We start from the raw sequence: 14,596 nt of genomic DNA on the forward strand, positions 1-14,596 counted from the left end.
TTCCGATAATACATTTTCGTAGCCATGTTTTGTTTCCTTTACCAATAATTTTCTAAAAAAAAAAGAATTTATCTGGGACCCACTCAAATTAAATATTAGGGTGTAGAAACGCTACCTACTTATTTTTATTTCACTATATATATCATTCGCTCGCTCACACTTCCTCCTCTCATGTTAACCTTGCCGCTCCGATCTCTAATTTGTCTTTCTGCATCACTTTGGTTTCTTTTTTTTTTTTTTTTGTTTCTTCTTCTTCCTCTTCAAGTTGCTTCTCTTCAAAGAATGAAGGTGAAGTTCGTGGAGGAAGAAAACATGTTTTTCTCAATTTTAAAATATAAATTTGAAAAATTTGTGTTACATTGTTTTTTTAAATGGAAATTTCTATGCGTTTTTCAATTAACATTTTCCGGGTTTCTCAAATTGTCTTATTTAATCGAAACTATCCAAACTCTCACAAAAATATCAATAGAAACATAATTTTTTGGTTTGAATTTTGATGATTTTGATTTGAGTTTGACTATGAAGAAAATCAAAACGCGTGTTTACTCCACAGCTGGACGAACTGGGCCTAAATGTTGGCCCGGCCCATTGATATATTGTTTGTCACTGCTCCGGAGACCATTTGTTTCTTAATTTCAAAAAGTTTTCATTTTCTCTAATTTCAAAACAAAAATAAATTTCCCTCATTCTTCAAGCTCCTGCTTTTTCTCCAAACAACAAAAATGGCGGTAGAGGTAAGGCTTTCTCTGAGAGTCGAAGAAACATGTTGTTTTTCATGGAAAAATTGGTTCTCATTGCTTCCTCTTGTGTGCGATGTGATGAATCTCTGTTCTCTGTTGCTTTTTACCTCTTGATTCTTCAATTTAGCGTCGTTGATGAATCTGTAGCTCCGTTTTGTTTATCTCTTCTCCGATATCTCTTAGCTTAGTTTTGTTAGCTTAGTTTTGGCTTCTCTAATCGTGATCTCGTAGCTTCGTCTTGTTTCCGATTTGAAAAATTGGTTCTCGTAGCTTCGATTTTGATGAATCTGTAGCTCCGTTTTGTTTATCTCTTCTCCGTTATCTCTTAGCTTAGTTTTGTTAGCTTAGTTTTGGCTTCTCTAATCGTGATCTCGTAGCTTCGTCTTGTTTCCGATTTGAAAAATTGGTTCTCGTAGCTTCGATTTTGATGAATCTGTAGCTCCGTTTTGTTTATCTCTTCTCCGTTATCTCTTAGCTTAGTTTTGGCTTCTCTAATCGTGATCTCGTAGCTTTGTCCTGTTTCCGATTTGAAATATTGGTTCTCGTAGCTTCGATATTGATGAATCTGTAGCTTCGTTTTGGTTTATCTCTTCTCCGATATCTCTTAGCTTATTTTTGTTAGCTTAGTTTTGTTAGCCTAGTTTTGGCTTCTCTAATCGTGATCTGAAGAGTGGATCGAAATTTTTCAGGATTGTGATTTTGTTTCATTTTTGCAGGCTCTCTTTAAAAAGATTTTCAGCTGCTGCTTTGGCCAAGATGATGATGATGATGATGATTCATTTCTCTATGGAGTTGCTCTTCTCTTCCATGAAGAAGAAGTCGTGGCTCAGCACCTTGTAAGTTTTGATCACATCAGGAATTAGTATTTTTGTAGATTTCTGATTAATCTAACTCATTTCGTGGTTATTTGTCCTCAGATTCATCATGATGATGATGCTCTTCAATCTGCAGAAGCTCATGATGATGCATTTCTCTATGGAGTTGCTCAACTCTTCCAAGAAGAAGAAGTCGTGGCTCAGCACCTTGTAAGTTTTGATCACATCAGGAATTAGTATTTTTGTAGATTTCTGATTAATCTAACTCATTTTGTGGTTATTTGTCCTCAGATTCATCATGATGATGATGCTCTTCAATCTGCAGAAGCTCATGATGATGCATTTCTCTATGGAGTTGCTCAACTCTTCCAAGAAGAAGAAGTCGTGGCTCAGCACCTTGCACTTGTTGTTCCACAGCGTCTACATCTTAAACCTCGTCTGGTGAGTAACTCTTGTTGTTGTTAATAGAATTTATTGTTGTTGCTGAGTAACTTTTGTTTTTATTTTTTTTCCAGAATTTGCCTTCCTTTGCAAGGAAATTCAATCCAAATCGTGTGGGGCTTGCCCAGAAGGTCAACCACACTCCTTCTCAGAAGAAAGAGAACAATAGAAAACTCACTGCAAAGAAAATTGCTAAATTCAAGAAGGACAAAGAAGAAAGCAAGAAGAAAAAAGGAGGTCTTTACCAGGGGATTGTGTCTCAACAAGCTGATTGGTAGGATTAGTATAATTCTATAGGATGATAAAAATATATATATATATATATATATATATATATATACATATAGTATATTTCTATAGGATGAAAAAAAATATATATATATATATATTATATTTCTATAGGATGAAAAAAAAAAAATATATATATATATATATAGTATATTTCTATAGGATGAAAAAACAAAAAAAAGAAAAAAATATATATATATATATAGTATATTTCTATAGGATGAAAAAACCAAAAAATTGACTGTTGTTTACTGTGTTGACTGTTGTTTCTACTCCCTTTTATAAATAAGAAAAAAAAACAAGGTAATCAAAATTGTCTTGCAATGTTATTTTATTTTTTCGTTCCTTTTAATTAAGTATTATGAGCTAGTTCTTGTGATAGTGCCATAGTGGTATATACGGTGATGCTTTAACATAGGCATTAATTTTTTTCTAAACATTCCAATTTAATATCTCTATATATTAAATGTTTCCAGTTTGGTTTAATTACGTAATTGTATCAGAGATTCTACCGTATTAAGTACTTGCCACGTAAAAGGAAACTTTAACGTATATATAGTACTAATAATATAAGAAGTTAGATAAGGAATTTGATAAATATAAATGTTTGGCGGCAAAATATGGGAATGCTAAAAAGTCGTCGCAAATTGAAAAAGTTAAAGTCGATTTCATTCTTTGGTATTTAAATGGAAAACCATTTTAATAATAATAATAATAATAATAAAAAAGCCATTGCCACGAAAGATTAAACGCTCTAAATTGGTAAAATATTCCATTTTTTTATCGAGATAAACATTCCAATTTTTTTTATCGAGTTAAAGTTACAAATTTTTATAATTTTACATGTAAGTTAAAGTTTCGAATTTTTATAATGATCACGTAATTAAACCAAATTGGAATAATCATGGATAGTATTAATATGAAGGTAATTGATTAATATAAAATTTTTGGCGGGAAAATAAAATACTCACACTAATAACATAAGCCCTCACTGGGCATCGAACCTACTGCCTCGGCAATTATGACAAGCGTGCAATGCCAATAGACCACACTAATTATTCATCATAAGCTCCCCTTTTTGTCTATATAGATAAAGAATAAGACGTTTTGTTGAAGCCATGGTCCAACATCTAAATTTTGAAAGCCGAAATCGATGGCTGCCTGCTACGGAGACGATCAGACTAATATCTTACCGGATGAGTATTTCAACCATGAAGGATGTGTATTTATATTTAAAATTATTATTAATTATATTTTTGTTTTAAATATAATTTAAAAATATTTAAAAAGCAAGTTTTTAAAAGCCCGCGGGTTACCCGCGGCTCCCGCGAAATTAAGCGGGGCGGATGCGGGTCTAGTATTTTCTCCAGCGGATTTTGCGGGGCGGGTTTTTGCGGGTCAAAAATTTTGAAATCCGCTGCGGGGCGGGTCTCGTGGGGCGGGTTTGACCCGCTTGACAGCTCTAGAAAAAACTAACAATTATGTAAGAATGGGAATCGATTGATATATTTTATGTGTGTCTATATTGCAGTTTTACTTTTAAAAATTGGGCAACTTTAATTTAGTGTTTTTTTTTTTTTTTTTTGGTAAGGTTATTTTCTTTTTTATATGCACTAAAAAATATATGTTTTTTTTTTTCTGAACAAACAATAAATATTTGTATAATAATTGTTTTTTCTTTAAAAAAGGCTTTACAATATAGACTCACTTTTGTGTGAAGTAAATTAGGGTTTTCTCTGTCACAGTCAGCGACGGGAAAGAAGTTCCATTGGCGTCTAGGTATCCCACATCACATCTATGGGTTTCTTGAGTTGTTGGTCTTTTTTGTGGGATATTATACACATCGATAAGCATCTGTCAACTGTTCCAGAAACCGAAGGTTGTCAGCAAAGAATCGAAACTAGGATCTGTGCTTTGCCTGACGATTTGCTCTTGCAGATCTTGCATCACGTCCCAACAAAAGAGGCAGTCGCCACTTCAATCTTGTCTAAACGATGGCGTTATGTCTGGACGATGGTGCCTAGACTCGAGTTCAAAGACGAAGGCAGCGAGAGCGTTGGGTGGTTTATTGAGAAGTCATTGCAACTCCATAAGGCACCGAAACTAGATGGTTTGATTGTCGAAATCGGTCCACATTGTCCTTTTGACGTAGATGTTGGAAAGTGGGTTGAGAACGCAGTTAATAGAGATGTTGAAGATTTAGATTTCAAGCTCCTCTGGACCGCAGAGCCCACAAGATTTCCTAAGTGCCTTTACACATGTGACACGCTCGTTTATTTAACTCTATCCAACCAGATTCTAGTGGATGTTTCCTCCCCGGCTTCCTTACCATCTCTCTTATATTTGAGTCTTCACTACGTGGTGTATAAAGACGATGGCTCTCTTGTTAGGCTTTTATCAAGTTCTCCTATTCTCAAGTGGCTGAGTGTGCATAGACATGAGAATGACAACTTGAAAACCTTTACCGTGAAAGTTTCTTCTTTAGAATCATTTTATTATGATGATAATTGGCTCAAGAATGAGGTAGAGGATAATGAGATTGATGAGGTAGAGGTTGATGCGGTAGAGGATAATGAGGTTGATGAGGTAGTGGATAATGAGGTAGAGGTTGATGAAGATGATGATCTCAATGGATCGTTGGTAATAGATTCCCCTGCTTTAAAAAATTTGCAGTTATATGAGGTTTGGGACTATTGCTTGATAGAGAATATGTCTTTCCTTGATGAGGCATTCATCAACAATGTTCCAAACCCCGATGACAAGTTTCTGAGATCTCTTTCTTCTGTCATACATCTGTACTTGTATTTGACCAAATCAATGGTAGCGATTACGTATCCCCGGTCCTCTTCTTTGTTCCATGTTGCTTAGCCAACTATGATGTTAATTTTTTTCTATCACACGCAGGTTGCATGCTGTAACGCCATCAAGTTCTCCCGGCTCATAGAGTTACATTTTCATCCAGATGATTTAGTAGATTGGTTGATGCCACTTATTTTTTTGCTTCAAAATTCTCCTCAACTTAAAACTCTTACGATTGACAATGTAAGTTTTCCATCCTCCTTTAAAATAAGTGCACCTATTTTTGATGAACTTAATATTAAAATATACTGTACTGATACCAGAACTTCGAGGGTCTCCCACTTTCCTGGAACCAGCCGGTATCTATTCCCGGATGCTTGTTGTCTCATCTAGAGATCTTTAGGTGGGGAGACTATGGAGGAAGAGAAGATGAGAAACAACTAATGACATACATTCTGGCTAACTCAAAGTGTTTAAAGACAGTCGAGATATCCCTCTTAGCAACTTGCAATCTTGAAGACATACAAGAGGAGTTAGAATCTATGCCTAGGGTTTCAACATCATCTCAACTTCTAATCTCCACTAAAATGGACTGGAGGTTTAACGATTGATATTGCTACTAATTTATTTGTTTAAGTACTAGTTAAGCTATCATTTAATGATTACATTTAGTTAATTATTAGGTTACAACATGGACTATCTAGTGCTCAATTTTCTTGCTCCACTACAGAACTGTAATACTTTAAATTGAACTCGAAATGTTCATTGACATTTTAACAAAGCTAAACTGTAAGTATAAGTACATAAACAATGACTATAACTTTAAACTAGATTTTAACCCGCGGTACACCGCGATGATTTATTTTTAAAGTTAGTGTAAAAATATTTTGTAAATTGTATCTCCTTATAAAATATTTATTTATATTATAATTTACAATTGTTATTAAGTAACGGTATACCACGAGACAATTGTTAATAAACTGAAGATTTAATCCATATTAAAGCGGCATGTTAATGATATTTATAAATATTGATTCAAATTCGTCCGCCATATAAATCCGTTTCGAAATATAACCCGTTCCGTAATTTTTTAACCCGTCCCGTGATTTATTTTTATTTTAAAATTTAATGATTATTTATTATATATAAAAGTTTACAAATCATATCATTCTCTAAGTTATTAATATTTTAATAAACTGAAAATTTAATCTGTATTAAAGCGGCATGTTAATGATATTTAAAATTTTATAAATATTGACGTAGATGTTGGAAAGTGGGTTGAGAACGCAGTTAATCGCGGTGTGAAATATTTAGATTTCAAGCTCCTCTGGACCGCAGATCCCACAAGCTATCCTAAGAGCCTTTACACATGTGACACACTCGTTAGTTTAACTCTATCCAACCAGATTCTAGTGGATGTTTCCTCCCCGGCTTCCTTACCATCTCTCTTATATTTGGGTCTTCACTACGTTGTGTATAAAGACGAAGACTCTCTTGTTAGGCTTTTATCAAGTTCTCCTATTCTGAAGTGGCTGTGTGTGCATAGACATGAGGATGACAACTTGAAAACCTTTACCGTGAAAGTTTCTTCCTTAGAATCATTATATTATGATGAGAATAATGAGGTTGATGAGGTAGTGGATAATGAGGTAGAGTTTGATGAAGATGATGATCTCAATGGATCGTTGGTTATAGATTCCCCAGCATTAAAAATTTTGAACTTATATGAGGTTTGGGACTATTGCTTGATAGAGAATATGTCTTTCCTTGATGTGGCATTCATCAGCAATGTTCCTTACCCCGATGACAAGTTTCTGAGATCTCTTTCTTCTGTCATACATCTGTACTTACTGTTTACCAAATCAATGGTAGCTATATTACATATCTCTGTACCTCTTCTTTGTTCCTTATTGCTTAGCTAGCCAACTATAATGTTAAATTTTTTCTATCACACGCAGGTTGCATGCTGTAGCGCCATCGAGTTCTCCCGGCTCATAGAGTTTTACTTTCTTCCAGATAGTTTGGTAGATTGGTTGATGCCACTTATGTTTTTGCTTCAAAATTCTCCTAAACTTAAAACTCTTACGATTGACAATGTAAGTTTTCCATCCTCCTTTAAAATAAGTGCATCTAGTTTTGATGAACTTAATATTAAAATATATTGTACTGATACCAGGACTTCGAGGGTCTCCCACTTTCCTGGAACCAGCCGAGTTCTATTCCCGGATGCTTGTTGTCTCATCTAGAGACCTTTAGGTGGAAAGGCTATGGAGGAAAAGAAGATGCAAAAAAACTATTGATGACATACATTCTCGCTAACTCAAAGTGTTTAAAGACAGTGGAGATCTCCCTCTTAGCAACCTGAGTTAGAATCTATGCCTAGGATTTCACAATCATCTCAACTTCTAATCTCCACTAAAATGGAATGCAGGTTTAACGGAATAACTTTTCCTTGATATTGTTACTAATCTACTCCCTCTGTTTCAAAATATAAGAGGTTTTAGACATTTTATTTTGTTTCATATTATAAGATGTTTTGTAAGTTTCTATGCAAATTTAAATGCATTTGATCATTTGTGACCATTTATATTCTGCAGTATTTTATATGATTGGTGAGATTTGTTTTTATTAAATATAAATCATGTTTTTTTAAAGAAAAACAAACTACCTAAATATGTGTGTTTTTACCTTAAATATTTTATAATTTGAAACAGACGAGTTCACATATATAGTATAATAACCAAAAAACAGTATATATAATTATTTGAATTTTATATATGTTTCTTGTAACATTTTATTCTAATAAGCAGTATATATAATTTCAAAAAAAATAAAATAAATAAACAGTATATTAAAATAAACAGTATATAATTGGATGATACCCTAAACTATTATTTTATATTTTCTACTACATGTGGTGTACCTTGCATGACTTGTTCTAACTTCTAACGTTTGATGTTTAGATATGGGGTATGGCCCAATAAAAAAAATATATCTTCCTTATGTAGGGAAATAATATTTGTAGGCCAAACCTTAAAATTATGAGGCCATGTTCCCGTCAAAATGGGCCTCATCTCGCGTTAGGATGTTAAGAAAAAAACGAAAGGGACTCACGTTAGGTGAAGTGACACCAGTTTAGATAATTCCAGTCTAGATTAGTTTGCCGCGATGTGAATTCATTTGAACAATTGATAAGGTGAAATTTTTTATATCATATATGAAACTGATTTAAGAGATTTACAGGAAAACTTTGAGCCAATGGGTGATGACACAATCAAATCAATGGTTCCAAGGGTAACAGAATGGCATTGAGAAGTTTTGAACAAAATGGAGTTATGAGAACTATCAAATAAAACTGAACACATCAAAGTTGACAGAAAGTAGATTACATAAGTAGATTGTAAACAAGAAATATGGATTACATGTTATATTAACAGTATCCATCTTTTTATCATCTAAGTTATTTTTCTTCAAGAATAAATTACGCAATTCATTACCACTTAGTTACCTCAATTATCACGCCTAAAATTATTGACAAAGATGTGGTTATTTGTCATGTAAGATTTTAATGAAATAAAACACTTTCTTACAACCATTTGTGAGAAGTAAAACATAATACTAAAAATATTTTGTTATGGTGCTGCTATAGAGATACATGTTGTGATTATGATTGATTTTTGGTAGTATAGTAATTATGAAACAATGTGACTTAAGAATGACGATGGTGATACTCACTTGACTAATCCGATATATGTTGTACATATGGTGTACAATTGTTTTTGGATAATACATTAGAAATCCTCTTGGAATAATGTTGATGGTTGTTGGCTAATTAGTTGAGAAGAAACAATTGTTAATTGATTGGTTGTTGACAATAGGCCGTTCAAGCTCGTTTAAGGGAGCCACTTAACCATGAAAAAGGCTCAAAGCGCAAGAGAAAGAAGAAGCAAGTTGTACCTGCTAATGTCGCTGCCGAATTGAAAGTGGAGAAAGAGAAGAGAGAAGCTGCCACAAAGAAAGAGCACAAAATGGGACAGTTAGTGTTGTGACAAATGGTGATGACTTGAAGAGTGTAGCTGGGAAAGAGGTAGGTTCTCTGATCCATTGTATATAAGATCTTTTTGGGAACTGCTGTTTGATTACATTTTTAGTCAAATTTGGCATCAAAATTTGGCATATAATAAATATAGCTTTTTTTCCAGTTGCACTTGCTAGCTATACGTTTCACAACTAACGGAAATTTTGATAATTTTAAATTTTCTCAAACACACAAACATACATAATCTCTCCGAGTATAAAAGCACAAACACATGGCAATTAAGTTGACATATGGCTTGTGCTTCATATGTAAATGGATTAATCAAAAATGGAAAATATCCTTTTGTATATGACCCCAATGGAGAGTAAATTCTTTTGTATAGGCCATGCTTAGTTTAGTTGGAACTTGGAATGTTGGGGATTTTTTGTGTGCCCAGTAGTGTGATCGACTCTTGTAGAGTCTATTATCCCTTCCAAATTCCAATAAATAAAAATCATATGATAAATAAAAAAAAACTCAAAATCCCTCAATGTTGTAATCCCTAAAATCTAAAATTTATTTAACTCAGAATCTCCTAATCTCGTAAACCCCTAAAGATTACTCTTACAACACTTCGATGAAGATGAAAAACCATCTCACAATCTAAAACTGTTCACCTCACTTTGCTCCACATCGGTTTCTTTCTATTTTTCACATTCACAGAGTCTAGGATAGATAAATTGTAGTCGATCCAACTCCATATGCACTTCTCTTTATCTAAATTTAGTGGTTATGGTTCTTGTCACACACGACATCACAACGGCTTTTAGAAACTGGCCTATCTCTCATGGTTAGCTAATGCTGTTTATATTTTCTTGCTCTCTTCTAATTGTTGATGAAATTTTTATACGACATTTCTCACCATTTCTTTCTTGCTTTTCTCTATATCTACCTCTAATCTTTTATTCTACTCAATTAGAAAGTAACATATTTTCTGATTGATCATTTTTTTCTCGTCTTTGATTTAAGGTTTAAGTCAAGAATCCCAGATGAGGTTGAGGCAAAACATGGTGTTCAAGAGAACAATCCATGGTCCAACATCTAAAATTTGAAAGCTGAAATCGATGGCCGCCTGCTACCGAGACGATCAGACTAATATATTATTGGATGAGTATTTTGACCATGAAGGATATGTGCATATCGATAGTAGATCGTAGCTCGATTGCTTTGCAGATTATTAACCCTAGTGGCTTGATTCTTGCAGGGGATTAACGAATGAATGAAGAACACAAAGTTAAGACGCCGCCGCAATATACCAAGTTATATCAAGATCAAACAAGATTTTGGTACATCAGTTGTAGCACGTATACCTAGTAAAGGGGTAGTTTCGTCCTTTCATTAAAAGGAGGAGAGTATGTAGATTAGAGGAGATGTACTACCTAGTTGTACCTCCTCCTAGTTGTACCACCTAGTTGTATCCGAATATTCCCGAATATTCTCTAGTTGTACCAGTTACAACCCGAATAAAAGGATTCGAACCCTGGGGGCGCGCGCGTGCGCATGGAGCTCGCAACCACTGAGCTATTGTGTTTTTCATTGAACATTTACCGATTTAATTTTATTTAATCTTTATCACCCGAAATCAACCCTCATTAAGGATAATTTTGTCTTTCTACCATTGAGGAGTATTTGCGACAAAATTTGGAGCTTGAGGAGCCCCTGAGAATTTGTTCCTTCCAAAGCTATGTATTACCTTAAGTACATCGGTAACTTTTTTTCCTTCACTTTTGTGTCTTTTACAGTTTTTTTTTTTTTTTTTTAAAATACTTTTACAGTTTTTACCATTTTGGTTCTGTTTAAAAAAATAGAAAGAAGAGAAACCACCTTCGCTTTCTCTGCTGGTGGAAGGTGGTGCTTCGATACTACGACAAAGAGCAACAAACTAGTAAATCCTCAGAGATCTGAGCCCCATTTTTACTCGACATATCTTTCCGTCACTACTTCTCGACATTCCGGTGTACCGGATTCTGATTCCGGAACGGACATTGCTTCACGTTGGCCTGTAAGCAGATTTCGTTTTTTGCTCTGACTTTGATTTTGTTATCTTTGTAGTTGATTCAGTAAATTCTTCTCTGATATGAGGAAATTTCTGGGCACTTCTGATTTTGCCGTCTCTAGTGATTTTGAATTGCCAAGACTAGTCTTTTGGGATTTTGTTGAATTTCAATTTTTTCTAAGACTAACCGAAAAAAATCTGATTTTTTTTTCTTCTTATTTAGTATAAAGTTCGTGAATCTAACATTATCTGCTGAATCTATAGTTAAATTTGAAAATGATTTTGAAATTCAATGTAATTTTATGTTTATCATAAACCATAATTTTTTCATGTTTCAGGGATTGATTTACGTTAAACAATATCAACATTCTACTGTAAGATTGAATCTTGATGATCTCGCCGCCCGATTTCTCGTTTGAGTGATTTTGGCTGATAAAAATGAAGAGATTTTATGGAGGACTTCTTGTTGTATCAATGTGTATGTTCTTGACGGTGTATAGATATGTTGACTTGAAAACTCCTGTTGAAAAGCCTTTTATTACTGCTGCTGCTTCTGTTGTTGTTACTCCTAACACCACTCTTCCTATGGAATGGCTGCGGATTACACTCCCTGACTTTATGAAAGAAGCGAGGAACACTCAAGAAGCGTTATCTGGTGACGATATTGCTGTTGTTTCGGGTTTGTTTGCTGAGCAGAATGTGTCTAAAGAAGAGAGAGAGCCTTTGCTTACTTGGAACCGTTTGGAAAGTTTGGTTGATAATGCACAGAGCTTAGTTAATGGAGTTGATGCTATTAAGGAAGCTGGCATTGTTTGGGAGAGTCTTGTGTCAGCTGTTGAAGCTAAGAAACTAGCTGATGTCAATGAAAATCAAACGAGGAAAGGGAAAGAAGAGCTTTGTCCTCAGTTTCTCAGCAAAATGAATGCTACTGAAGCTGATGGGAGTAGTCTCAAGTTGAAAATTCCTTGTGGTTTAACTCAGGGTTCCTCCATCACAGTTATTGGCATCCCAGATGGTCTTGTTGGTAGTTTTCGGATTGATCTAACGGGACAACCGCTTCCAGGGGAGCCTGATCCGCCCATTATTATGCATTACAATGTTAGGCTTCTTGGTGACAAGTCGACGGAAGACCCTGTGATTGTTCAAAACAGCTGGACGGCATCTCATGATTGGGGAGCTGAGGAACGCTGCCCAAACTTTGATCCTGATATGAATAAGAAAGGTGAATGCAAGTATAGTTTCACCCGCTTACATAAATGTAGTCACTTGATCTTCCATGAATAAGCCTGTTGACATGATTATAATACACAGTGGATGACTTGGATGAATGCAACAAGATGGTTGGTAGAGAAGTAAACCGAACTTCTTCTACTAGCTTGCAGTCCAACACTTCAAGGGTAGTTCCAGTAGCTAGGGAAGCATCTAAACAGGAAAGATACTTTCCTTTTAAGCAGGGTTTCTTATCGGTTGCTACACTTAGGGTGGGAACGGAAGGAATGCAAATGACAGTTGATGGGAAACATATAACCTCATTTGCTTTCCGCGATGTAATATTAATATCATCACTCTTCTTTTACATTCTTCTACTGTTCTTAGCAATTTTTTCATCAAATGTTTAGTTTCTCATGTGGGTTCTTCATCTTTTGTTCATCCTTTCAGACACTGGAGCCGTGGCTTGTTAGTGAAGTACGGATTACGGGTGACTTTAGGTTATTATCCATTCTTGCCAGCGGTTTGCCCACATCAGAAGAATCAGAGCACGTTGTTGATCTAGAGGCACTAAAAGCACCTCCCCTTTCACCATTAAGGCCACTAGATCTCGTTATTGGTGTTTTCTCCACTGCAAACAACTTTAAAAGACGGATGGCTGTGAGAAGAACATGGATGCAATATGATGATGTAAGGTCTGGAAGAGTTGCAGTACGCTTTTTTGTTGGCCTTGTAAGCTTTCTTCTTCTCTGAAAATATCTGGTGTATGTTGGAATTGCTTAATTCTTAATCATGATTTTCATTGTGGTTGATAATGCAGCACAAAAGTCCTCTTGTTAACCTGGAACTCTGGAATGAGGCTCGGACTTACAGTGATGTTCAGCTAATGCCCTTTGTTGATTACTACAGTCTCATTAGTTGGAAAACACTAGCCATCTGCATCTTCGGGGTAATAATTTTCTTTGTCATGTCTCTTCCTTGACACAATTGAGTAGTATTTACTGTTTTACCTCACTAACGACATATTTTAAACAGACAGAGGTTGACTCAGCCAAGTTCATCATGAAAACGGATGATGACGCCTTTGTTCGTGTAGATGAAGTACTACTTTCTTTATCAATGACCAACAACACTCGCGGGTTAATATACGGACTGATCAATTCTGACTCTCAACCTATTCGAAACCCCGATAGCAAATGGTACATCAGTTACGAGGTACAACACAATCTGACATGGCCATGTTATCAAATAGACTGATTTCTGAATTCATTTAACAAAGTTTCTACTAAAAAAAACAGGAATGGCCTGAAGAGAAATATCCACCATGGGCGCATGGTCCAGGCTACATTGTATCCCGGGACATAGCAGAATCGGTTGGTAAGCTTTTCAAAGAAGGAAACCTAAAGGTACTATAACACTCTATGCTAACTCCATTTAGTCACGGATTCACATAGAAATGGATTGTGAAATTTTGAAATTGTGAATAGATGTTTAAGCTAGAAGATGTGGCAATGGGGATATGGATAGCTGAGCTGACGAAATATGGACTCGAACCTCATTACGAAAACGATGGAAGGATCATTAGTGATGGATGCAAGGATGGTTATGTGGTTGCTCATTACCAAAGCCCCGCCGAAATGACTTGCCTTTGGCGTAAATATCAAGAAACCAAACGCTCTCTTTGCTGCCGCGAATGGTAAAACTCAAAAACTGAAACGCACATTTTAAACCATTGCGGTTTGGTCCGCAGGTACATAAAGAGAAAAGAGTTCATTCTTAGTCACAAAATATTTGAATTCGTTTGTTTGTTGTACAAGTAGCCTAGATTTGCAATTTAGTTTAGGTGTATATTACTTGTTTCACTAAAGATGTACTAAAACTTTGAACTGATACTTTTTAATTCGATGAGAGTATAGAAAATTAGAAATCATAAGAGCATATTATATACTTTTACAATTTCATTTTAATCAATTGTTATTGCTTACTCTTCACACATGTTAACCTGTAATCCACTAGAGAGTGAGACGTGTCACTTCAAGTAAAGATCCGAAACCAGTGGAACTTTTTCTTCTCTTCTTATCCCACCACCAGGCATATAAATATGTGCAACAGCCTCGAGTGTTGAACTAAAAATTCCAGAAACACCCTTCGTCGTCGTTAAGTATACTCTCTGCTATGAGGAGAATTTAGACAAATCATAAATGTTGAGTCAGAGAACAATGTGACATAG

The 14,596-nt window shown here is 35.1% G+C and overlaps 3 protein-coding genes and 1 pseudogene across 3 annotated transcripts; all 4 read left to right on the top strand.

The window, feature by feature from the left end:
• Nucleotides 1-247: 247 nt before the first annotated feature.
• LOC9329441 lies at nt 248-2,319 on the top strand. Its single transcript, XM_002890592.2, has 5 exons — nt 248-734; nt 1,457-1,576; nt 1,658-1,765; nt 1,847-1,996; nt 2,071-2,319. Exons 1-5 carry the CDS (start codon nt 723-725, stop codon nt 2,272-2,274), a joined length of 594 nt encoding a protein of 197 aa, XP_002890638.1. The 5' UTR covers nt 248-722; the 3' UTR covers nt 2,275-2,319.
• Nucleotides 2,320-3,955: 1,636 nt separating this feature from the next.
• LOC110225091 (putative F-box/FBD/LRR-repeat protein At1g22000) lies at nt 3,956-5,879 on the top strand. The gene is made up of 3 exons (XM_021013825.1): nt 3,956-5,104; nt 5,189-5,326; nt 5,407-5,879. The coding sequence occupies exons 1-3, from the start codon at nt 4,082-4,084 to the stop codon at nt 5,692-5,694; spliced, it is 1,449 nt and encodes a 482-aa protein (XP_020869484.1). The 5' UTR covers nt 3,956-4,081; the 3' UTR covers nt 5,695-5,879.
• A 457-nt stretch (nt 5,880-6,336) lies between these two features.
• LOC9326701 lies at nt 6,337-8,453 on the top strand (annotated as a pseudogene).
• Nucleotides 8,454-10,959: 2,506 nt separating this feature from the next.
• On the top strand, nt 10,960-14,313 carry LOC9326702 (beta-1,3-galactosyltransferase GALT1). The gene is made up of 8 exons (XM_021013085.1): nt 10,960-11,163; nt 11,496-12,379; nt 12,469-12,704; nt 12,817-13,098; nt 13,187-13,315; nt 13,402-13,581; nt 13,665-13,772; nt 13,854-14,313. The coding sequence occupies exons 2-8, from the start codon at nt 11,596-11,598 to the stop codon at nt 14,064-14,066; spliced, it is 1,932 nt and encodes a 643-aa protein (XP_020868744.1). The 5' UTR covers nt 10,960-11,163; nt 11,496-11,595; the 3' UTR covers nt 14,067-14,313.
• Nucleotides 14,314-14,596: the final 283 nt, after the last annotated feature.

The sequence above is a fragment of the Arabidopsis lyrata genome (assembly GCF_000004255.2).
Source record: "Arabidopsis lyrata subsp. lyrata unplaced genomic scaffold ARALYscaffold_1, whole genome shotgun sequence".
Taxonomy (NCBI): Eukaryota; Viridiplantae; Streptophyta; class Magnoliopsida; order Brassicales; family Brassicaceae; genus Arabidopsis; species Arabidopsis lyrata.

What these genes read in the sequence shown, in the direction of transcription:
- LOC110225091 (XM_021013825.1), top strand. Translation starts at nt 4,082, where the DNA reads ATGGGTTTCTTGAGTTGTTGGTCTTTTTTGTGGGATATTATACACATC. An exon ending in TGTATTTGACCAAATCAATG is followed by an intron (nt 5,105 to 5,188) that starts GTAGCGATTACG and finishes TATCACACGCAG; the next exon opens with GTTGCATGCTGTAACGCCAT. An exon ending in AAACTCTTACGATTGACAAT is followed by an intron (nt 5,327 to 5,406) that starts GTAAGTTTTCCA and finishes TACTGATACCAG; the next exon opens with AACTTCGAGGGTCTCCCACT.
- LOC9329441 (XM_002890592.2), top strand. An exon ending in AAGTCGTGGCTCAGCACCTT is followed by an intron (nt 1,577 to 1,657) that starts GTAAGTTTTGAT and finishes ATTTGTCCTCAG; the next exon opens with ATTCATCATGATGATGATGC. An exon ending in AAGTCGTGGCTCAGCACCTT is followed by an intron (nt 1,766 to 1,846) that starts GTAAGTTTTGAT and finishes ATTTGTCCTCAG; the next exon opens with ATTCATCATGATGATGATGC.
- LOC9326702 (XM_021013085.1), top strand. Translation starts at nt 11,596, where the DNA reads ATGAAGAGATTTTATGGAGGACTTCTTGTTGTATCAATGTGTATGTTC. An exon ending in CCTCATTTGCTTTCCGCGAT is followed by an intron (nt 12,705 to 12,816) that starts GTAATATTAATA and finishes TCATCCTTTCAG; the next exon opens with ACACTGGAGCCGTGGCTTGT. An exon ending in TAGCCATCTGCATCTTCGGG is followed by an intron (nt 13,316 to 13,401) that starts GTAATAATTTTC and finishes TATTTTAAACAG; the next exon opens with ACAGAGGTTGACTCAGCCAA.